Source organism: Nesoenas mayeri (genome assembly GCF_963082525.1).
Source record: "Nesoenas mayeri genome assembly, chromosome: 9".
Lineage (NCBI taxonomy): Eukaryota > Metazoa > Chordata > Aves > Columbiformes > Columbidae > Nesoenas > Nesoenas mayeri.
In genome coordinates, this window is record NC_137557.1 from 26,546,014 (window position 1) to 26,569,908 (window position 23,895).

A 23,895-nucleotide genomic window follows, 5' to 3' on the forward strand; every position below is an offset into this window, starting at 1 on the left:
TAGCAGGTTTTAATGCTTTTTCTCTCTATGTTTTTGATGATACACGCATAATATTTTATTTTGAAGGGTTCCAGAAAATAAACCTTTTAAAGACTTACTTATAAAAATCTGTTTCCCACGATTACTCTTGCAGTCTCTGCAGAGGGTGATACCAATTTAACGTATGCAGCTGAACAATGTGCATGCTATTAATCTCAGAAGGTAAGAGAAAGAAAGATATTAAGTAGGTGATGTGAAATTTTTAATTATTATTACTATTGATGCAGCTGTGGTTTAATATTTCAAAATTATGTTTTTCTTAGAGACAACAGCACTTCAGTATCTGCATTGACCTCCATGATGTCAGAATGTCATTGTGCAACCGTAGCTAAGAAAAGCCTCCGAGGAGAGAGAAGAGAGAGAGAGAAAAAAAAAGGAGCTTTGCATCTTCCAATAACATGAGATGTGCATATACAGCATTTTGGGATTCATACTGTGGTAGGGAGTTGTTGCTTTCAGTTTGATTAAACAATCATTGTTTCGTTTTCCTTGCTTTGACAGTGAGTATGCTCGTACGCTGCTTAAGTCTTCTTAGTGCTATCTAGGTCAGTATACTAAGGATAGCTTTTATGCTCTGTAAGTCTGGCAGATACCGTGCCTGACAGAGAGCAGCACCACATTTTCTTTTCTTTATTGTATCTGAGGATAGAACAATGTTTTAGAATTAATCAGAATTGTATACCACGTAGCACCTACCGTTTCTGCATTGCAGATATATTTAGCTCGAACACTGCTTGTGGTTAACAGGGTGTAGCGTAGACACAGACAGCTGATCATGCAGTCAGACCCTGCGCTCGTGTGGTTTGTCAATACCGCTCAGGATTTTGATGGACTGTAAACCAGAGGAAACAGAAAGGAAAGAAAAAGAAAGGTTTTATTTGTATGGACATCAGACCTTTATTTATGCTCTTTTTGCTAGCATTGTCTTTTTATTTTATTTTTGAATTCTGAGTCTTAAAAATTAGGGAGGCACAGCAAATGCACCCAGGATTTAATACGTGCGACGTGAAATCTTCCTGCATCAAGAGGATGTTACTGTAGTCAATCCAGCGTCTCTCCAATAAGCAAGAAGATGGTTTTGTTTTCCTCGGCAGGCGGACTCAGCCATTGCACAGGCAGATTTTGATAAGAATTTGAAATGCCTACTACCGTATCGCTGTAGCATTTGGAGTTTGCTAACAGTGTTAGTGACTGGAGCTCATCTTGCATCACCAGTTGATGACAATTTTCTTTGTTCCCTCCCACCCAGTTGAACCAAGACTCTGTAGCTGATACGCAATGTCACTTACAACATTAATCAGATACTGCATTTAAGGTGAGCTGTCCCTTGCCTCCTCCCTTCCCAGAGCTGTGCTGCAGTATGTATCTTACTCCTGCAAGCCTAAAATGGCAGGCAGGATTAACGTTGCTTGTGCTGTGTGCATGCTGTGTATTGAATTCATTATACTGTGCCTAGTATCTCAAATGTGGGTATGTAAATGGTCTGTGTGCCATGTCATGCAGTAGCGAAGACTGGTTTGTGCTTCATTACAGGCTTAGATATTTGGGCATCACCTTAAGAATTCTTTTTTCATTTGCAGTGTGGTGAGCTGTTAGCTTGTCATCACGTTCAAACCACATTATTAGCCCTTGGAAAGGAAGAAAAAAAAAGAAAAAAGGCAAACTGTGCTTCCAGATGGTGTCACCCTTTTTCTTCTTGCGTTTACTGTAGTTTAAATAATGTATATTGTATTGTTAATTAATGTGAATATCGAATTAAAGCACTTGAAACTTACATATTTATTATGCAGGTAGGAGGCACGTCAAATCTATTTTTAACTCTTACGCAGTTCACGTTGTGCAATGGGCTTTGGTTGTCAAGTTTATATTTTCAGCTGCGATAGCAATAGGCTGATTTTCAGTAAATGTGACAAGTGGCCTTTGCAGTGGTCAGCTTCAAGCTTTGAACCCTCTGAGGAGGAGGGAAAAAAAGAAAACAACCTTGTGTTGCAGTTTCAGAAAACCTTGGATGAGGACATCTTTTTCCCCCACTCCTGCTTTCTCTATTGATAAACTCGGTTTTCCTGATCACGGTCTATTCAAGCTGCTTCCCATCTGAATTTTGACAACTGCTTCTAAAAAATTATCAAGAAGACCAAGAATAGAACTTGTCTCCATCGCTTTACATAAAAATGGCTGGGTGCACTGCCATGCTAACACTGCACTAAGTGGTACACGCAGGTAGGTTGAGATTTGCATGTTTTACTGATTTCTTGGTCAGTGTTGAAGGAACATGAAATGGGCTTTGGAATGTAGCTTTCAGTTAAAAAAATGGATTAAACTGTTAATGAAAACAGCCTAATATGAAATTGTTAGCTTCACATGCTGGCATGACAGTTGTTCTTATCTGTTTTTTAAAAATCTATTGTGAAAGTAGAGCCATCGTGTCTGTTAAAATAATCATATGTACCAAGGGCGTGGCAACGCTTATGCAACAAAAGAATTTTTGAAAACACTATTGATTCAATGACATTTTAAAGCTGACGACAAGCATTACTAAGCTTGCAGCTAAAATGCAAAAATAAAAATTGAGCTAGATAAGAAAAATGAAAATTATTTAAATTCTGTCGTAAGCGGTTTTGTGTTTTGTGCGAAATCTTAAACAAAGATTAAGATGCTTTAATGCTTATCTTTTCAGTATTAGCTACTAACATAAACCTGCAGTATTTTTTTTTTATTTTAAAGTAGAAGGGCTTTTAAGAGAGAGATTGATATAGATGGCCCTGTCAGCTTAAACTGAGTATCAGTTTACTGAAGTGTGTTTTACTTCACACAAAACAGGTTATGAAATAAAAACTTCACAGCCTGAGGTACCAAAACATTCATTTGAGCATTAAGGATAAAAATAATTACGAGTATTGCATTACTTACACCAACTTTTGTAATATATTTGTTTCAGATTAATATTGGGCCAGAATCAGTTTCCTTGGCAACCAAATCCTTTTAAAAGGTGCACTAGTAGAGATGTAGAAAGATGTTATTCTCTTTAATAGCAATATCACAATGCAAATGGAAATTTTGCAGTTGTTTCCTTTCAGTTCTAAATGAGAATCTGATCTCATTTTATGTTTCCATGCGGCTATCATTTCTTAAATGATGCCACGTTTGTAAAGCTGTGCACAGCAAATAACTGTTTTATTCCTGTTTTGCATTGGTTGTTTCCAGAAACGTATCCCGGGTTCTTTTTTTAATTTAGCCTAGTCTTGCATGTAGGTCAAGGTTTGTACTGTGTGTATATAAAGTGACGGTTTCATTATCACGAGTATAAAAGGATCACTGTAATGTTTAGCAGCTGAGAAATGTAGAGAATCAGAAGTATGTTTAAACCTTGTTTCACCTTTGCTGAATTCAGCCACAGTAATGCTAATAAACCTTTCTTTAAATAGTGGACCCATTCTAAAGTTCAGGCAAAGAACTGTGTTTAAAAATACTGGAAAAGAACTTCTACTGGATCTTAATCAACCCTTTACAGAATAAGCTCACTTGTGGTCTGCGGTAATTTGCAGACCTTACAGATGTTGCAAAATTGAAGTATTATAATTCCTTATTTCTATTTTTAGCTAGTGTTTTTAACAAAATCAGTAAAGTTAAATCTTTGGTGTACCACAGGTTAACTGCTTATGCAGAATCATATGTTATTAAATGTCTCCACTGGGCTGATAACGTGGAGTATCTCCCTGTGAATCTCCTTTGTATACGACTTGAGAAATTCTCACTACTGCAATGAGACTTGTGCAGCACGGTGGCCATTTTCCTTTCACGTCCTGGACTTTAAAATGACTAAGTATATTTTGCGTGGATAAGCACCCAGCACTGAAAATAAATGCAGACAAGGTATTTAGGAGTACAGCCAATTATCAATAATAGCCTTGACAGTGTCAGTAATATCAAACTAATTCTCATTTATTTCTAAATATATCAGTTCAGTGCATTACACATAAACAGGGTATAACTGTTCGGGAATATGTCTTGTCATTTGTCTTGATAGGCTTAATAATGATAATAATGCTTAATAATGATAATAAAACAATTTGATTCATAATTACAAGATTAGTTTGATGCAGTGCAATATTCCCCTGTTCCAGCTAAAGCAGCAGAACTGAAAACGTAATAAACAGCATCTCTCAAGTGACATATAAAAGTTTGCATTTTTCTGTAATTTAATTTCTCTCCAGTAGCTTGCTTCTGATTATTTTCCTGTCTGAAATGTTAATATGGGGTGTGCCATTACATGTAGTGATCAAAACTGAATTTCTTTGTTTATTTCTTGTCTGGTTTTTTTAACGGAAGTTGCTGAGCAAACACTATGTAGCAGCAATCTGTTTATCACCGCTGATATTTATCTTTAGAAAAGATGGGGCACTTAGCAATAAACTGTCTTTATTATGTCTTTGTGTTCAAACACACCCACTCAAGGCATTTAAAGAAAGTGTAGCCCCGTTACATGAGCGTGCTTCGCTATGGTGCTTTTAAACCCATTTGCAAATTTGCCCTTTTGTTAGGGGATGCAAGTCCTCTTGTAATTAATATGACTATACTGAAGTGCTTTTATGAGTCTGGAAAAACACGTTAGCAGCCCGTGAATGGTAATTTCTTCTAGCTAAAGAAACTGATTTATTTATTAAAGAGAAGTCTAGTAATTAGCAAGCTGTTTCCAGTTTGACTGTTATACGTGGGTAGCTGGATGTAGTTTAATGGTAGTTACATCCAGCTCATGCAGAGTGTCAGAATGTTATGGCCAAAGGTGTCATCAGAAATGCTGTATAGATGCCATCCATCCGTTTCATTCTCCTTGGCCAAGGGGGCTCACTGGGGCACGCAGGACAGGTGCAGTTTTCCACACCTCCAGCACAGCCTGTGAACGTTATTGTTACGAGGGCCTGGGTTTGTTGGGGTTTTTTTCAGTTTTATCGTAGAAGGCTAATTGTTGCTACTGACTCCTCCCTTTTGTAATTTAAATGTGTTCTTTTATCCAGACAAATTCCATTTCTGCCTAACAGAAAATATGTACAAAGAACGAGTAAAAAACGAAATCAAACTAAAAGTCATTCACTCGGACACTATCCTACTTGCTTGTCAATGATCTGCTGGATTAAGGCTACTTCTGCCTCCAAACTTCATTTTGATTTGAAACTGCAGGTCCCTCGGTGTGACATTGTGTTCAGATAATATTTGTCAGAATATGAGACAGGCTCTGGTAGTGATGAACAGGTACCAGTTAACCCTTTTGGGACATCTAATGTCTGTTGTATTTTATTATGTGAATTGCTTGGTTATGTTGTAAAAAGCCTTTATTATGTATAATATCACATTTGAATTCTAGTATTATCAAGTTTGGGAATCTTTTAGCTTCAATAAGATCTTTTACTGCTGGTTTCCTCCAAATGTGATGTTTAAGCTTCCCATTCACCATAGTAATTTGTGAATATGACTTCATTGGTATTTGAAGTAATAATAATGGCTTACTGCAATTTTCTTTCGGTGTGGCCTTTGTTATGGGCAGACGTGAGCTACAGAATACTTATTCAAATCAATATACACTAAAAAGGTACTCAGATTAACCAACAAAAAAAAATGAGCTCACCTTCTTACCTTTTAAAGCCAAAGTAATGGATCCTGTATTTCCTGTATAACGTTATTTATAAAAGTATATGGTATATTTGCAAATGGAAGATGGAACTACGTATTCTTAATTGCTGCTATAAAAAAGTCTGTCAGCTGAGCCACAAGGCCTTATCTGTAAGATTTTGCAGTTGCTCTATGGAACAATTGAATTTTGGTTAGTATCTTTGAAACAAAGCCCCGTTCTGAATGATTTTTACCCTGTTACACGATAACCTTATTAGGATGTTTGATAGATAATAACATAAAATCAGGATGTTTGACAACCATGAATAATCATTTAAGCAGAAAGACACAGGAAGTATATTCCAGAGAAAAAAGTTGCCTAGAAATGTCACAATCACAGATACTGTGATGATATCTGTTACAAAAGCCATAACAAGAAAAGCAGCAGAGTGGAAAGAGAAGAAAGAAAAGGCCTTTTGAAAGGCCTGCAAGAAAACATGGAGGCTGCTAAGATGAAGGAGAACTTGTAATTGGTTTCAGCAGTTTATGTGGAGTCAGGGGAGCTGACTAGTAACGATGATTCTTTCTCCCTGTACCATCACTTGTTTTCTAATCTGGCAAACTGAGAAGCTAATCTTAAAATACACTTGTTTTCCACTGACTTTACCTTGTGAAACTCAGGAGCAGACTAACCGAGGAAGCTGTGAAGGCTCCATTTTTCTGATGTCTTATTAGGTAAATGTGTGAGGAATAATTTGGATACAGCTGAGATGGAGGAAGGGAAGTAGAGCTAAGGATGGGTTTTAGTCTAATTCTTCCAGAGACCCCAACAAAAAATGATTTTAAACTTGAGAATGTCCTTACATTTCTGTCTAGAATATATTATGAAACATTATGTCCAGTCTGTACTACACAGGTTAAATCATAATAAACCAGTGCAGACAGAAGCAGCATTCACAATGGTTTTCTTAACGGTATTGTTTGTGTTGCTGGTGTGTTGTAAGCCTCTCGGATGTACATTTGGAGCCCTACAGCACTCCAGGGAAAATTCTGATGAATTACACAATGTATCTAGAAATTAATACTTGTCTAATATTTTAGACATTACATTTGGATTTTTTCTTTGCAGGCCGACACACAGTAGCCACAGAGTTCACAAAATTACTGAGATGGTTTTGCTGAAAATACCTGTCGATACCACTTCGAAAAGACTGTAACAGAAGAACAGCCTAATTTTAGGTGGGTAAGTTTATGGGGTGATTACAGCAAGCTGAAACCTCTTTGAAACTCACATTGAAATAGTGCTAAAATATTTAACGCTTAAAAGCCACTGCATGAGAGTTAAAGTTCTACGTTTTTAATAATCATTTAAGAGCTGTTCTCACTGTGGTTCCACATTGCTCTATTCTGATGTCAATATTGCTGGATTTTTCCAGCTCCTGCTGGATTGTTATTGCCATAGGGGTTGGATAAACAAAATCAGGCAGAAGAGATCTCTGAAACAGGTTGTTACAGCCTCCAGTGATCTGTACAAACCAAACGCATTGGCAGGCAGGCAAACCTCCGGAGCTTGCCAGAATGTTAACTCCGGATCCCAGTCACTGGTGGTTGTCACCAATCTGTGCGGTACAGTAGAGGCAGAGGAACTCTTGGTGCCAATGCCCTTTTCTAATACTGTTGTTTTGGTTAAGCTGTATATAGTTCATCTAATCTCTGCCTTTATACATGACTGTAATCAGATGTATGACAAAACCTCTTGAATTGTCAAATGCAAAGAATACTTCGTAAATTCAAGTGTAGTATTGTGATAAATAATTCAGATATTTCAAAATGAGAGTGTTACCTTTTGCATGGTGTTTTCAAATATTAGCAGTTTCCTTTCTTCTTACTGTGAATGCGCAATAATCATCTTGGTTAAAATAAATATGTCTGGTATCTGTGGTTTAGATTTGAGATATGTATGTATTGAATGAAACAATCTGTGAAATCCTGATTAATTCATTAATTTTGAAGGTGGTTATTTGTATCATAGAGTATAATTTGCGTTACAGAAAGGGAGTAGTTTCATTGATTTCGGTGGCACTATTTGCACAAATTTCTGTAGGAAACAGTTTGTTGCATCATAGTCACTAATGCTGTGCTATCTCTAAGTAGGAATAAGTAATTAAGGCTACCGGGCAGAATGTAAGATAAGGAACCAAATTAAAAATAAACGAAGCAAACAAACAAAAATACCCACAAAAACCAACAACCAACCTCAAAACAACCAACCACACCGCCACAAAACACCCACTACCCTCTTCAATTTCTAGAACATCGCAAAACATCTTCTGTGTTTGAGTTTACTTTTACAACATAATACTGTATGACACAGAAAATGGTAATGGATTTTTAGAGACAATAAGATGGCATTGGTAGTTTAAACTAATTAGTGAAACATTAAAATTAGATAAATTCAGGTTACCTGGACTTACAGATGCAATAGGCTATGAAATCTAAGTTGTACCTATTTTAAGTCAATTATTATACACTTGCTTGGTATATTTTAGGTAGAATACTGGGCCATAACCTGTTTCCTTGGCAACCACATACGAATAAAAGGTACATTAGCAAAGCTGCAGATGTGTGTCAGTGAATGCTTATTAAGCAGCCCAATGCATTTACATACCATGTGCTCACTATAATGCATGCATCTTGATAATCACCATATAAAAAGATTTCTGGGGATGGCCCAATGTGGATTCTTAATATTCAAAGGTTTTAACCTAAAAACCTCATGTTTTCAATGGAAATATCTCTTGTGATTTTTTCTTTTCATTGCGCTTTAAATTGGACTTGCAATAAACAGGTAAAATTAGCACGGTAGGCTTGGTCTGCAAATTGAAATCTTTCTTTAAGATTCTGAATAGTTAAAGCACTGCTTTGCGACAACAAAAAACGGCTGGAAATGAAGGTTTACAGCGTCTTTCAGAAATGCGCAGGCATTCTAAATTTGTATCTTGTACCAGCATCAGAAGCAGGTGGGATTATACTGTTTTACAGCGTGACAAAATAGCGCCACTAAATAAAAATTAAACTGGTGTTAGTTGTAGCACGCTCATGCTATCCAATGTATCCAGGCAAAGAGACAGGACCAAGTGTTGTCTTTTAACAGTTAACAACAGAAAAAGGCGGGGAGGGGGAGAAAAAGCCGTAGAAGTCAAAATGGCAGCTGTTCATGGACTTTCAGATCAAGATCGGGATGTAGCATTCAGGCAGCACTCGAGGCTTTCTGTGCAAGTGTTTCTACAGCATGGTTTATATTCCTGGATTTAAAAGAAGCTCAGACATATAAGATCAGTTTCGACAAATTTGTTTACTGACTTCATTAAATTTATGTACAGGTTATTTTTGGCCTTTCTTTTTAAGGTATTAATTTGTATACAAAATGAAAGGTGCCTACAGCCATTTTGGTTAATTTTTATCCCAAGATGATAGGTCTAAGAAATAAGTCTAAAATGCTAATGATTAAAAAGACAGAAGTGGGAATCTGCAAATCCTGACTTAAATTCAGTTGGTCTAATCTGATAAATTGTTTACGTGACCAGCAGCCTAATTAAAAGCCCCTTGAAATCAATGAAAAGATTCCCATTGACTTTTTTGGCTTCATACATAACAATAAGATTTAGCAAATAAAGATTATCCTGACAATGCTAAACATTTCCATGACTCTCAACAGTCAAGTATACCAGAATCTACTATTGGTTACAGATGGCTTGAATAGTATCACGCAAATAAACAATGTTGTTATCTACATCTCATGCTACGATACTATTAAGGCTTTTGAGTGAATAGGAGTCCAGGAAATTATTGAGGAGATGCAAGTCAGCTGTTTTTTATTTTTATTATGTGTTGCTCCCATCTGAGCCGAGCTCACTCCCAGGCAGGATTTGTGCTGGGACGGCTCACGCTGGTGGCAAAGCACGCAGCACAAACCAGAGCTGGAGCCATCGGTATTTTCTTCTTACTGGCAGCTGCCACCTGCCTTCGCTACAGTCCTTCACTGCATGAGCAGAGCCCCTGCCGGAGCTTTTAGGTTGGAAGTGTGCAGCAGGATGGAAGAGGAGGAGTAGGGCTTGGGCTGCACCAGTTGGGTCAGTGCAAAATGGAGCAGAATATTTAGGAGCATACAGCCATAGTTATTGTGTGTCCAGTAAGTTCTCATAATAAATCACTAAAGTGATGCTTCAGAGTAATAGCTATCACTTGTTCATTGTTTTTGGCATGCTAAAGTTCATCAATCTAACAGTAAAACCATTAAAATATTTTGCAATATTTTAAGGAATACTGGACATCAGTGGTGGCCAATTAGCTTGGAGACCAGTTCTAGCTTTCAAAATGGCTGCGTCCAGCCTCTAGCAGACCAACTAAATAAAGGGTTTGCAGGGGGAGGGATTGAGCTCTGTTTTCAGTGTAGCGTGATGTGCTGCATCAGCTGTAGTGCAGGGTGAGGATGGAGCCTGGCCTGGCCCCGCACACCTGCCTGCGCAGAACTGCCACCCCTGAGTCAGTGGCTCGGTGGCTGCTCCTGTGCATGTCGGTTCAGATACTCAAAGGATCTTTCCTCTGAAAATTTGAAAAATGAGAGGCTGGATTCAACTACTTTTATTTTGCCTTTCTGATAAATGAATGGGCAGCAGACTACCACATAATAATTGTTCAAAAGGAACAAAAATTGTTTAATTTGCTACTTTTGTTTAAATCTATTCAGATGTGTAAATTACTACATTTGACAACAGTTAACAACAGAAAAATGTCAGTTGCTGTCATTCTGTCTGTAAACATAGCTTCATGATTGCAATTGATCTGTGCTAGCTCAGGACTGTGATGCGTCCCAGAAGCGTAGGAGGCCAGAAAGTGGCTTGTCGGCAGCACATTAAAAGATAAGACTTAAATGGAAAATAATACTGATCTTGTTCAGAGCTAGCAAGATGTAAACTCAGCTGATTCTTAGTAGCGGCACAACATGAACTTTTATATTTTGTGCAAAAGAATTATTTGGATTTATGTCAGCTATTGTTGCTTCATTTTCTTTTTTAGACTGCTGGAGAGGCAAAGGTATAGTTACATCTTTAAAAATTGCTTGTATGCGTTCTGTTTAGTGTTATTGGGACTCAGATTCGGCCATGCCTAAATTCTCAGGAGTTAACATACCTTGGAGAAAGGCTGCCTTCGGTGCACAGGTACAGCTTGCACAGTTTGACAGCCAAGTGAGTTCTGCCGGACTCCCGTGCGCCAGAGCTGGAGGCGCAGGCGGCTGCTGGGGCTCTGTAACCGCGCTCCTCTCCCGTCCCCTCGATGCTGGAGGAGAGCAGAAGGGTTACACCAAGCAACTCTTTCCCTTGCTCGTGTAACAGAAAGAGGAGCGAAGCACTTTGGGCTGCGGGGTCCTTGTCACATCCCAGCTCTGAGCGAAGCGCTGGTCTGCCTGAGGGGCGCAGAGCAGCTGAGGTCAGCGGCAGCGCCGGCGGCCCGGGCCTTGGCAGGGCGAGCAGTGAAGCAGCCGCTCCAGCCAGGCCTTGTTCTCATGGACAGGCACTGAGAAGGAAACCAGCCAAGCCCTGGCCAAAATCCTGTCACTCGTGAGGGATTTGCAAGAGTCGGTAGTGCTATATATGTTGTTTCCTGCTGCGTAAGAACCGAAACTGCTTGACTAGAGAGGAACATTGGAACATTTTTTCTAGGCAGTCTGAAATACTCTTAAGGAAATAATAACACGTGGCATGAGCTGCAGGAGTGAGATTATCCGACTTCAGCAAAGCATCCAAACACCACCACTTAAGTAACCTTGGAACTGTTTTATACATTTTAAAGAAGTAAAAGTTTGCTGACAATTTTCTCTGTATCTTGCAATTTTAACATATAAGTAATCCAAGGCTAAACTACTTAGACTTCTATTTAAAAAGAACATAATAATTGTGTGACGTTACGTGCAATCGCTTACACGTTTAATGGGAATTGGTACACATACACTAGCAAGATGGCTATTTTTAAATTCTATCATTTGTGTTGGTAGAAATCAGGACTCTGAAATCAGGACTGCAGACACAGATAGATCCTTTCTGACTTCGCACGGTTATCAATGCCGTCCAGTCACACAGGTCTGACTGCAGCACCAGTTCCTCGATTTTCTTTGCAAGCAATTGTTTTACATGAAACATTATCATGAGAATGTAAAACCCTGGGTGCAGCCAAGACAGTCTTATAAAGAATTTTGTACTTATTTTTAATACACAAGGAGCTGATGAGACTGTGAATTCCAAAAAGGTCAAATGATCAAATCATGTATCTATGGAAATTAATACCTTCAGTTACAGTATTAGTCACAGAAGAGGTGATTATTTTTGTAGTGGATGAGCAGAAGTTCTGAAGTTGCCTTATGAAAACACCCTATAAATTAAAAAAAAAAAGAAAAAGAAAAAAAAGAAAATAAAAGAAAGAAAAAACAAGGCGGTTTTCTCCAAATCTGTTATATTGTTTATAGATATTAAGCCTACCAGAGCATCAAATGATCAAGTACAAATTAATTAATGTCTCCACATTGGGGGTATCTGCCATACAAATGATGGTTATGCATCTAATTTTCAAAGCCATTTAAAATAATAAATTTTAATTAAGATTTAGGGGGAATTCATCACCCAATCTTCCTCAAATTTTTTTTATGTAACCTAAAAAGATGCTTCTATTTATTGTTGTTCAGTAATGCATTTTTTTCTTTTAAAAGATTAAAACAAGTTTAATTTAATCCATATTAATGCATTGTTACTGACAACACATTTGTGACAAATACTTCTTGCGCCACTTATGTCAGAAATCGTTATTAATATATATTAATATGTATATACACACCTAAAAAAATAATAACGAAACAATAGTAAATAAGCAATAGACAAATTCCAAGATCAGAAGTAACCTACATGTGAGTACAAAACTTCATTTCTCAGTTATGTAGGTTGGAATAAAAACCAAGGTTGTCAAAACTTTGGGACACACTTTGCTTTTGCAATCGACACCGCTGTGTTCTTCAGCTCCGTGTTCCACCTCCCACAGCTGTTGGTAAACAGCTCCTGAGAACAGCTCAGCTTGTCAGGAGATGAAAGATTTTGATAGCATAGAGTCCTAAAATAAAAAGATACTCATTGATTCAGTAGGTGAACTTATTGATTATAATTCTGGTGATGCAGGAGCAGTAATTAAGCTCTCCACAGAGATGTTCAGTATTTCTAAGATATTCTTTTTAATGTACATCGTGTAAAATAGTGAAAGCAGAATATATAGATCAGTCACTAAAATTATGACAATATGACAACTAAAATGATGAACACATTTCTTTCCATATGTATTAAAGAACCAGGAAAGCACATGGTAGTTCCCAGACAGAATGCTGGAAATAAGATCTTCCATCCTTATAATAGATTGGATAGCTTATGTTGATATTGAATAGTTTCCTCAGATGATAAGCAGCATTTATCATGAAGGGGCTCTAGCAAAGTTCTGACTTCCAGGCCCATCAATGGTGACGATGAATAGTTCATGCTTCTGGATTTATTTTTTTTTTCCTAAAATGAAGCAGTTTCTACTATTCAGTGCTTCTAATGCATAGGCTTGAGGTTTTAAAACGAAGTAACAGTCCAATAAAAGCTCATACAAAATAGGTTGTAAAAATACACTCAGATTAGCCTTGGGCAAAATTAGTATTTTCAAGCCAGCTTTAACAAAAAGCAAATTGTCCTGTCCATTTTTCTAAGTGTTTTCCACCTGTCTCAAAGCCCCGTTTTTCCCTTTGCTTCCTCATTCCAAGTACCTGGGAAAACAGGTTTTTCTGTTTAAAGTGAGAGGCAGAGGGAGAGAATGTATCTGGGAAGGCTGTACTTACTCAATATATGGAGCACCTGGCTCAATGAATTCAAGCTAACTCCTTCATTACCTCGGTAAGCATTCGCTAGGGCCTGTGAAGCACTAATAGTTTAGTTGCGCCAGTTTCCTGAGGCAGTAACTGATCTGAAAAAAACAAAGTACGAGAATAAGACTACTGCTTAAATTAAAAAATCCTTATGATACTGTACTAATTTCTGCATATGCTTAAAATGAGATAATTAATACAATCATGTAAAGAAGGCAAATGTGACTATACTTCAGTATTAGAAGATTATTTATTTCAGGTATTTTTTCAAGGGAATAGTTAATCTCTCCTTCTCAGCGGGAAGTGGCAGAAGTTACGCATGGAGGTTCAGCTCCATAAATGCTTCAGTTCCTTCTGCAGGAAGAGCTTTGAAGGAGAGCAAGGCCACCAACATCCTTTGTTAGGCTGCAGAGAAATTCTAAATGCTGCGGACAAAACTGCGCTGATGGCCACGGAGCAAGGGGCTGGATACAGGGGACACAGGCTCCTTCCGAACTTACACGGGAATGACTTGTCTGACACGCTGACTACCCCAGCTGGCTGTGTTAATGCAGTACAAACATCTGCTGTACACAGACGGGCGCGGAGCAGCGAGCGGGCCGGGCCGGGCCCGGGCGCCGAGCTCAGCCCGCGTCTCGCAATCCGCCGCGACCGATCGCAGCAAAATGGCGCCCGCCCGTCCGGCCGCCCTCACGGGCCGCGCGCCGCCAGGAAGCCGGCACCTGTCACGTCACCCCGCGCCCGCGCCCCCCGCGCGCCGTCACGCCGAGCGGCGGTGTCGGCTTCCGCCCGGCCACAGACACCCAGACATGGTGCTCCCGCCGGGCAGCGCAGACACAGTGAGTTGCGCCGCATTCGAGTGTAACGGTGCGTAAGCGGCGCTGCCGCCGCCAGGGACAGTCACGCTGCAGGGGAACGTGCGCTGCTTGCGCGGCGGAGCTGCGCTGCGGAGCGTAGTTGCCGCCCATAAACAGGAAGCGCCTGCCCGGCGGCGGGTGCGTTGGTTCGGTGTCCCGGGCTCCGCTCGGAGCGGGACGGGCGCGCCGGCCTCAGCGGGCCGCGTCAGGGGCTTGTGCCGGGTGCGCTTCGTGCAGGATGAGGAGACGGTCGCCCCTGAGCTCCGCAGGCGGCTCACGTTTGGTGTGGCTGCAGAAGCCTTCGTTTCGTGTTTGGCTTTGCCGGGGAGAGGGCCCGGGGCGGTTCCTGCGCGTCCGGCTCCACCGTGTGGGCGAACGGGCGAGGAGGCCGCGGGGCCTCCTGGCTGCGGCTGCGGCTGCCGGGCCGGCCCGACCTGCGGCGGGACACGGGCGAGACGGCGAAGCCTTCCCGAAGGGAAAGAACCCGGCGTGCCGCGGGAAATGCGTGTGTTTTGAAAATGATGGTAGGAGCAGGTCAGTTGCAGGGCCCTGCTGCAGCGACAGGACTCGCTTTGGTCTTCCCTGGATGGAGAGCGTTGAGCCTGCCCCGGTTGTCAAGGCAAGAAACGATCGTAGAAAGTGCAAAGTTGGAAGGGAGAGAATTACTTTGGGATGCTGACATTAGGAAAGAATTACAGCTCTGAAAGAATAGGTCATCCGGTGGCTTCAGGGATCTGCTAATAATAACAATGTAATATTCGTACACTGAATTCCCCCCAGCTGTCTGAATTAGAAGTTAGAAGAAACAGTGCGAGGCTGATAAAAAGGATTTAAAGCCTATAGTGCTCATGAGGCTGTGACAAATAGAAATATTAATACAGAAGGATGTGAGCGGTGAGAGTCTAAAACAGAAAAATTATAAATATACCTGTAGAAATAATGCATAGCTATGTAGAGTGGAGTGCTAAGCTGCAAGCCACTGCAAGCCGTTAAGTATAATTAGACATCATTAAAACTTCCCCGCTCGCCTGAGGTTGCGGGGAGGGAGTGCGGCCCAGGCAGCCGGCAGAGCCAGATGGGGCTGGGAAGCGATTCCAGCAAACACTGAGCTGGCGCGGTAAAAGTGATGGTTGGGCAGCAGGTTCCCGAGTGGGCAAGGACCAGGGTGGCAGGGCTGGGGGAGGGCTGTGTGCTCGGTGTTTTGTTTTGCCTTTGTTCGTGACGTCTGGCCCTGTTTCTGCTCAAGAACAAAACAGCGCCCTGTAGGAGAGTTAGATACAGATGAATGTTTCTCAGTTGGGCAAAGAGACGAAACAGAGATAGCCTTCAAAGTGCGTTAATAGGGTGGAGTGAAACCAAACATTCAGAAGATTTATGGAGCAAACACGTTTCCTTAGCGTCATGTTGATAAGTACCAGAAAATAGTGGTGTCTTTAAATCCCAATAGAAATGTGTGGAATAAAAAAACAGAGAGAACTGTTATTACAAGTATCTTGCTGGATATTTTAATTTTAATTTTATTTTGTGTGGGTACTAGCCACTAGCTCTATTTTTTTGGTTTGGTTTGGTTTTGTTGTTGTTGATAATACCACTGTCTTATCCTTCAAATTTAGGTGGCCGAAGTGGAATAACAGAATCTCTCCTCATATGCAATGGAGTACACTTACTTGCCTGGCAGTGGATTGCAAAGTTTAAAAAGGGTATTCCTAGATTTCTACAGTTCTTCTTTGGCAGTAAAAATTGTAATACTTGTTATATTTGGATTCATTGGCTAGTAAAACTTGTGATCTCTTTGTTTACTTTCAAATAATATTAATATAAAACCAGCTTTTTCCCTTGGCAGTGTCCACGTAGAGCTGGCTGCTCTAGTGTTTATCATTAGCAGTGTCATCTGTGAGGCATAAGTAGTCAAATTTGTGTTTGGATGCATCAGTGTCTGATCTTTGACCTTTAATATTACTTATTTTCACTTGTGACTGTTGTCCTGGTATTCTATTGATGTCAGAAAAGGTAACATTATAGTTTAATCAACCCACTGACCATTACACTTAGGTTTCATATGAATATTTAAATCTTATTTCTCAAAGTGATTAAACAACTTTTAATTACAGGTTAAGTCTGTTATTGTTTTTGCAGAAAATCTGCAAGTAGTAAGGTAACTCCCAATCCAAAATTCTGCTGTTCAGAAGCTAAAGTTATCTGTAGGTGCACCACAGACTGTTAAGCTGTTAGAAAGGTACTGTCCAGATTCCTAATAAACTATTTATGCCTGGATTGAGAGTAAAAAGTATCAAAATAACAAAAGTATTTGTGCCAAAAAAGGATGGCTTCATAGGCTGAAGAGTTTTGCTGACATTTAATAGCTCAAATGATACTGACATATCTTTTGGGCAACATATATAAATACTAGAATTTCTTCTATAATTCTATAATAAAGATAATACAGAAGAATAGTAACATTCCAAATGGATTTTCCAGCATTTTAATCAAAATATTTAATAATAATAATAATGCATCAGAAAAGTTTGATCTCTATGTATCTTGGTCTCAGTAGAGCTCCCTTGGAAACTGAAGAGCAGGTTTTCCTTTTGCAGTATGAACTGCAAATAGAATGTAAAATACTCCTAAAATATTCATTTTATGTGTGTGCTAGGTAGAGCATTCTGATTTTATAGCATTTCAGAAACATTTTTCACAAATGTGGGAAGCAAGACAGGTAGAATAAGAGGCAGTAGAGAATCATTACACATGTGAATAAATGAACTATTTTGGGAATGCACAAGTTGAGACAGAGAAGCAAGAAATGTTGGCTCTGAAAATCAGGCAGGAGGATGTGCTGGGGAGGTTCAGGTTGGACATGAGGAAAAGGTTCTTCGCCCAGAGTGTGGTGGACACTGAACAGGCTCCCAGGGAGGTGTCACGGCCCCAGCCTGACAGTGTTCAAGAAGAGACTGGACAAGCCCTCAGGCACACGGGGTGACCTGTGGGGTGTCCTGTGCGGGGACAGGAGTTGGACCCGACAATCCTGTGGGTCCCTTCCAACTCAGGACATTCTGTGATTCTATGATCAGTTTGCTCTGGATTTTTTCTGTATAACTTTCCAATGAGACATGTAACAGAAGGCTTAGCACACATTAAAAAAAAAGTCCAAATAGCAAATGATAGTTTCTACTATCTTTACACAAGGAGTCTAGCTCAGTGTTTTACTGAGCATACCAAAATATCCAGGACTACAAAAACTGGCAATCTAGGTACCTGAAAGCAGAAATTGAAAATATTCACTTTTCTCGTTGGGAGGGTAGATTTTGAAATAACTAGTTGAATAGTAAGACTTCTACTAAAAGCACTTGGCTTTGTAGGTCTTGCTTATAAATGCCTCTTAGTATAGAAGTAGCAGTCTGATATATTTAGCCAACCCTCTGTCAGATGATGTGTCTTTGAACTAAAACCAGCTGTCTCCAATAAAGAAACAGAAAAACCACAGGCAAGTTCCTATGGGGCAGTTGACTGGGAGGTAGAGTTGACATCATTTATTTCCTATGCTCAGGAAATAGCTCTATCAATAGCTCCTCTTGTGAAATGTTTCTGGTGTCTGACAGTTGGTTTCTAATACTACATCACATGAGCAAGTCAGATGTAATCTCGGACATTGTCAATGAGAAAAAAAGAATTAATTATGGGATAGTGGCTACTTACTTGAATAAAAGTGTTTTGTCAGTGTTCTTTCGGTAGGAGATTTGACATCCTAGAAACTATCGATAATTGTATCTGGGTTTTCAGATACCGAACCAAAGGAGATAACCATACCGAACTGCTGTGAATTTCAGGTTACCATTCCAAATGAATAAATATCTCTTACTTTGAGCCAAATAGGTGTAATAAACAAAGACATGAGAAACTATGATTCTGAGCACATTGTGTTTGTCTTCACAGTAAGGTTGGCATCGTTTTTTGTATAATTTGATTTGCAGTGAGGTAGTTGATGGATTTGTGATAGTGTCCACAGTGTAACTAGACTACCTGCAGCAAGAGTGTCTGTCTCATATTACTTTGTGAAAAAGACCCTGTTTTCAAGAAAGCTCCCAAATAGCTTGGGTGAAAGCACCAATGGGTTCTACATGGCCATTGCTATTTGCTTAGTGAATATGGGTCAAACCTTCATTTCACCGTTTGGATCAAAGCTATCTGAATAAATATATTGGCATTTTTTATGTAAACTGTTTGAGGCTAAGGGTCATCACAAACATTTTCAAGCTTAACATTTACATTTGGAGCTGTAGATGGAATGTTTAGAAGGTATTTCTAACTTAATAGAGCACTACCATGTGGTATTATTTTAACTTCTCTTACAAAATACCTATAGCTCGTCATTTTGTTTAAGATGCATTTTGATTCCAAGTTCCAGTGCAGTGATTGGTAAGTGCCAGTAGGACAACTATCTCTTCATGATCTGAAGTCAGAAGTGGGCAGTAGTAGTTGAAAGCACTACTCAGAGGTGGGGGGAAAAAAGAGACAAACCTCATTGTATGGTAAAGATCTGAATTTGTACAAAACAAAAAAATCTGGTTGAGAGATTTTCTCCAGATACACACTGTCAAATTCATCAGTTTTTCCAGTTCCTTTTCATTCTATTTTGCATCTTTTATCTCAATTAAATAAAGCAGTATATTCATACAGTAACAACCTGGCTAATATAAACATTTTTTGTCAGCATTAAACCTCATTATTAGAAATTAGTGGTTATTTAATGGTATTTACTGTTGCAATTAAATCTCATTATTTGGTAGAAATTAAGAACGCACTATCATATTATAAAGTGTGAACACTATAAATCTAAACTATAACTGAAGAAAAACGTTCTATTACTCCCTACTTGTTTTACTCACTGAATTTATAAATTCAGTTACTTATAATTTTTCAGTCATTTTAAAGTAAGCGTAAACTTTTTATCTAATTAAATTCAATCACTATTTTAAAAATAATGTTCTATTTACCTAAAGAGTGTTGTAGGTGCTCTGCTATTGTTTACAAAATTGTGTTGCTCATGCATTCATTTGTTCATAAAGCCTTATCCTGTAACTGAAACTTTATTGCATAGGATCTTTGATCCCTGTTTCAAATATCAACTTGGCAAGGGGATCACATGCAGTTGTGTTGTAAAGTCATTTCCTGACTAACAGCCCCAGAAAACAAAATTCTCAGTGTCCACAGAACCGCAGCAACGCAGCCTTCCCCGCAGCGCCCACCGAACACCCCCGTGCCCCGGGGAGTCACCTCGGGGGTGCCGCGACTCGTTTTCAGCGGGAACTGGGCAGGTGCACCTGCGGGCACAAGTTGGGCAGGTGGCTGCGGTGCCCAGCGGGAGGCGTGGGGGGGCAGAGAGGATCTGCTGCCTCCCGCTGAGGAGCGGCTGGTGTTCACGCGTCCTTGAGCTGCGCGCAGGCCGCCTGCAGTGTTGCTGGCCTGCGGCGGCCTAAGATGACTTCAACTTGAAATGCTGTGAACCACAAAATTTTACTCATTCTTAAAATTTAAATGTTAATGAATAAAAAATTGATATAAAAATGAATAAGAACTATCAACTGGATCTGTAACTGAAATGGTTGAAAAATGCCTGCTAAATATATTAACATTCTTTTTTTTTTTTTCTTGTAGATGACAGTCATGTCCCATTCAAAGGATCTCAAGGATGATTTCCACAGTGACACTGTACTTTCTATTTTAAATGAACAGCGCATTCGGGGTATTTTATGTGATGTCACCATAATTGTGGAAGATACTAAATTTAAAGCCCATAGTAATGTGCTGGCAGCTTCAAGCCTTTACTTTAAGAACATTTTTTGGAGTCGTACTATCTGTATTTCAGGTCACGTGCTGGAGTTGGATGATCTGAAAGCTGAAGTGTTTACAGAAATACTGAATTACATCTACAGTTCCACAGTAGTAGTTAAGAGGCAGGAAACTGTAACGGACCTTGCAGCTGCAGGGAAAAAACTGGGAATATCATTTCTAGAAGATCTCACAGATGCTAATTTTTCAAGTTCCCCTTGCCCCTATGCATACTGCATTAGTGAAAAAGGGGCTGTCAAGGAGGAAAAACATGAAAAGAGACATGAAGACTCCGCAGTGACAAATGGACCGCGAATTACAAATGCGTTCTCAATTTTTGAAACGGAAAACAGTTTGTTTTCTCCACTTGATCTGAGGGCCAGCTTTAAAAAGGCATCTGAGACAGCACAAGCTCCCAACGTCAGCCTCGACAGAAGCAATGCTGGCAAGGATGCTGAGCCAGCCAGCACCCTGGCGGAACACTCCTATGCGGTTTCTTCCGGGGCAGATGGTTTCCAAGGAACACCTTTTCCTGCACAGGACAGCAGCCCTTCGTGCAAGACGGGTGAAGACCACTATGAAAATCCCCAAGCCACACCACTCGTTCAGCCGGGAAAACAAGCATGCAGTGCTCCTAAGACGGCCTTCAAGCCCCAAGGTACTGGATCAGCTACATCAAAAGTACCGGCCTCTACAGTAACCACTACAGAAGCCCAACATGAAGCAGTTGCTGATCAGACAATAATTTCCTTTCCAAAACCTCAAAATAAAGCAGGACACTTCCATTTATCCAGAGAAGAGGAAAACAGTTCTGCTAATGGCTCTGGATCAGTGGCAACTGTTGTTCCACCTGTCTACAATTGTAACTGTTGTGGAAAATCATTCAATGAGAGGGCGTTACTCAGTACTCATCTTCAGCTCCATTCAGAGCGGCAGGAAACTTTTGTATGCAAATACTGCAGCAAACAATTTGCAAGTCTAAATATACTGGAAAGTCATGAACAAGTCTGCATGAGATCGAGTAGCTTATCGGTCAACAATGGAAATGAACAAAATTTTGCAGATAACTATACTGCTACGGACGGAAGGAATGGAAGTTCATATGCAAACACAGAGCCTCTGTTGTCTGAAAACAGCATCACCGATTATTCTAATGCAAACTGCACTTTACCAGAAACAGATCATTTGGTTAAAGTCGTGGATGGGCAGATATTATATACTTGCATCGTTTGCAAGCGTAGTTATGTAACACTGTCTAGCCTTCGAAGGCATGCAAATGTGCACTCGTGGAGAAGAACATATCCTTGTCACTACTGCAATAAAGTGTTCGCGTTAGCTGAGTATCGCACCAGACATGAGATCTGGCACACTGGAGAAAGACGGTATCAGTGCATTTTCTGTCTGGAGACTTTTATGACTTACTACATACTAAAAAATCACCAGAAGTCTTTCCACGCAATTGACCATCGCCTCTCAGTAAACAAAAAGACAGCCAACGGAGGCTTAAAACCAAGTATGTACCCGTACAAACTTTATCGACTCCTACCTATGAAATGCAGGCGACTACCTTATAAGTCCTACCGAAATTCTTCCTATGAAAATGTTCAAACAAGCAGCCAGGTTAATGAAGCTCCTTCTACTAACTGTTTCATTCCGAGTTCTCTTAGCTCTGAGCTACCACCACTGAATTTTCAAAGTAATATAATAGCAAACAACAGAACGCTTCCCTTGGATACATCTTCGTGTAATGAAACAGCATCTTCCACAAATACTCAGAATTCTTCCTCTTGGGGAGTGAGTGTCTTAAATTCTGACCTGCGAAAAGACTTTTACACAGCTGAAAAAAGAGTTTCCGCTGCTGCAAATGACTCTGCTTCTCAGGAGTGTGATTCCTCAGTTCCATCTTTACCTAATGTGAATGAAAATTCAACCTCTGTCATCAGTTACAGCAGTTCTGCGCCCTCTGTTATAATGCACAGTAGCAGAATTTCATCAGTAATAATGCACGGTAAAACAGTAACTTCTTTAGAAAACAGTAAATCGGAATCTTCAAATAATCTACCTAGCCAGTCTGTAAGGGATGACTGTAAATACGGCTCAGATAATTATGGGAAGTGCATTACAAAATCAAAAACTATCAAGGAGAAAAAGAAAACACTGCTGTGCAACAGAGCAGAAGCAACTGAGGATACTCAGCACGTCACAGGATCTGGAGGTTCATCTAGCAAAACAACAACTACTGCACAAGAATCGAGTAAAACTGAAACATACATTGCAAAGCCTGCCTTACCTGGAACATCTACTGACAGCAATGTTGCGCCTCTTTGTCAAATAACAGTAAAAATTGGTAATGAGGCTATTGTAAAAAGACATATATTGGGATCTAAGCTGTTTTGTAAAAGGGGCAGAAAATCTAAACATGAGTCCAAACAGGACAATCTAATTGAGGAATCAGAAATGGAGATGAAGGAAAGAAGCCCGTCTAGGCTCTATAGCTCAGAATGCCTGGAACTGACAGAAATGTGTGATGACGTAAGCGACCAGGACTCGAGTGATAAACCCTGGAGACCCTATTATAATTACAAACCAAAAAAGAAATCCAAACAGCTGAGAAAGATGAAAAAGACCAAGTGGAGGAGAAAGCACGGAAGCAAGAACACCATTACGGAGAGCCACAACGCGAGCAGTCGGGAGTATGTGCTCAGGAATGCTCCTGAGGAAAAGGTGATGAGTCAAGAAGAGAACACAGAAATGCCCAATCTGCATTGCGAGCTCTGCGAAAGAGATCAGTCTTCCACTGCAGAAATTCAAGAACACGTACACTGGCATGTAGCTGCTTCAAAGCCTTACATTTGTGAATTATGCCAAAAACAATTTCAAAGTCCATCCACTTTAAAAATGCATATGAGGTGTCACACTGGGGAAAAGCCCCACACTTGTAAAACCTGTGGTAAATGTTTCTCAGTTCCTGGAAACCTACAGAAACATGAACGTATTCACCTGGGTGTCAAAGACTTTGTCTGCAAATACTGTAATAAGGCGTTCACTTTAAATGAAACACTCAAAATACATGAAAGAATTCATACTGGAGAAAAACGCTACCACTGTCAGTTCTGCTTTCAGAGCTTCTTGTACCTTTCTACCAAAAGGAATCATGAGCAAAGGCATGTACGTGAGCATAATGGAAAAGGGTACGCTTGTTTTCAGTGCCCTAAAATTTGCAAGACAGCAGCTGCTCTGGGAATGCACCAGAAAAAACATCTGTTCAAAAGTCCAGGTCCAAAAGATAGAAAAGAACAGTTTTGCAATGAAAGCACTAAACTTCTGGAAAATCCACATTTCCTTGGCTCAGAAGGAAGTGAAGTAAAAAATATACAAAATGTAACTCCAGAAGTTATACTTTGAGTGACAGTTGTGCAAAAGAGAAGAAAAATCCGAAACCATGTTGGAGAAAACAGAGATGCATTGAACGAGGAGAAGTCTCCATTCAAATGACTATCATTTACTAAGATCAAATTTATTCCAAATAACACAGAAAGGAAAAATTAGCATTTGCAATAATACAAACTTCATGTGAAAGACCCAAAATACTTTTGCCACAATAGACTTCTAACATGTAGA

The 23,895-nt window shown here is 39.9% G+C and overlaps 1 protein-coding gene and 1 long non-coding RNA gene across 9 annotated transcripts; one reads left to right on the forward strand and one right to left on the reverse strand.

Moving 5' to 3' along the window:
* Positions 1–798: 798 nt before the first annotated feature.
* On the reverse strand, positions 799–14,227 carry LOC308043375. 2 transcript variants are annotated; one of them, XR_013922498.1, is made up of 5 exons: positions 14,089–14,227; positions 13,562–13,686; positions 12,603–12,804; positions 11,991–12,075; positions 799–871 (listed from the first exon to the last, which is right to left on the reverse strand). It is a non-coding gene; the product is annotated as an uncharacterized lncRNA (long non-coding RNA). The 2 variants fall into 2 exon arrangements; XR_013922499.1 differs by lacking the exon at positions 799–871 and having other exon boundaries at positions 11,882–12,075.
* ZBTB38 (zinc finger and BTB domain containing 38) lies at positions 14,090–23,895 on the forward strand. 7 transcript variants are annotated; one of them, XM_080349397.1, is made up of 3 exons: positions 14,386–14,427; positions 16,059–16,145; positions 20,101–23,895. In XM_080349397.1, the coding sequence occupies exons 2-3, from the start codon at positions 16,098–16,100 to the stop codon at positions 23,677–23,679; spliced, it is 3,627 nt and encodes a 1,208-aa protein (XP_080205523.1). In that variant the 5' UTR covers positions 14,386–14,427; positions 16,059–16,097; the 3' UTR covers positions 23,680–23,895. The 7 variants fall into 7 exon arrangements, with proteins under 7 accessions (XP_080205521.1, XP_080205526.1, XP_080205523.1 ...); XM_080349398.1 differs by having other exon boundaries at positions 14,388–14,455; XM_080349396.1 differs by lacking the exon at positions 14,386–14,427 and adding an exon at positions 14,575–15,064.

What these genes read in the sequence shown, in the direction of transcription:
- ZBTB38 (XM_080349395.1), top strand. Translation starts at nt 14,137, where the DNA reads ATGCAGTACAAACATCTGCTGTACACAGACGGGCGCGGAGCAGCGAGC. An exon ending in CGCCGGGCAGCGCAGACACA is followed by an intron (nt 14,428 to 20,100) that starts GTGAGTTGCGCC and finishes TTTTTCTTGTAG; the next exon opens with ATGACAGTCATGTCCCATTC.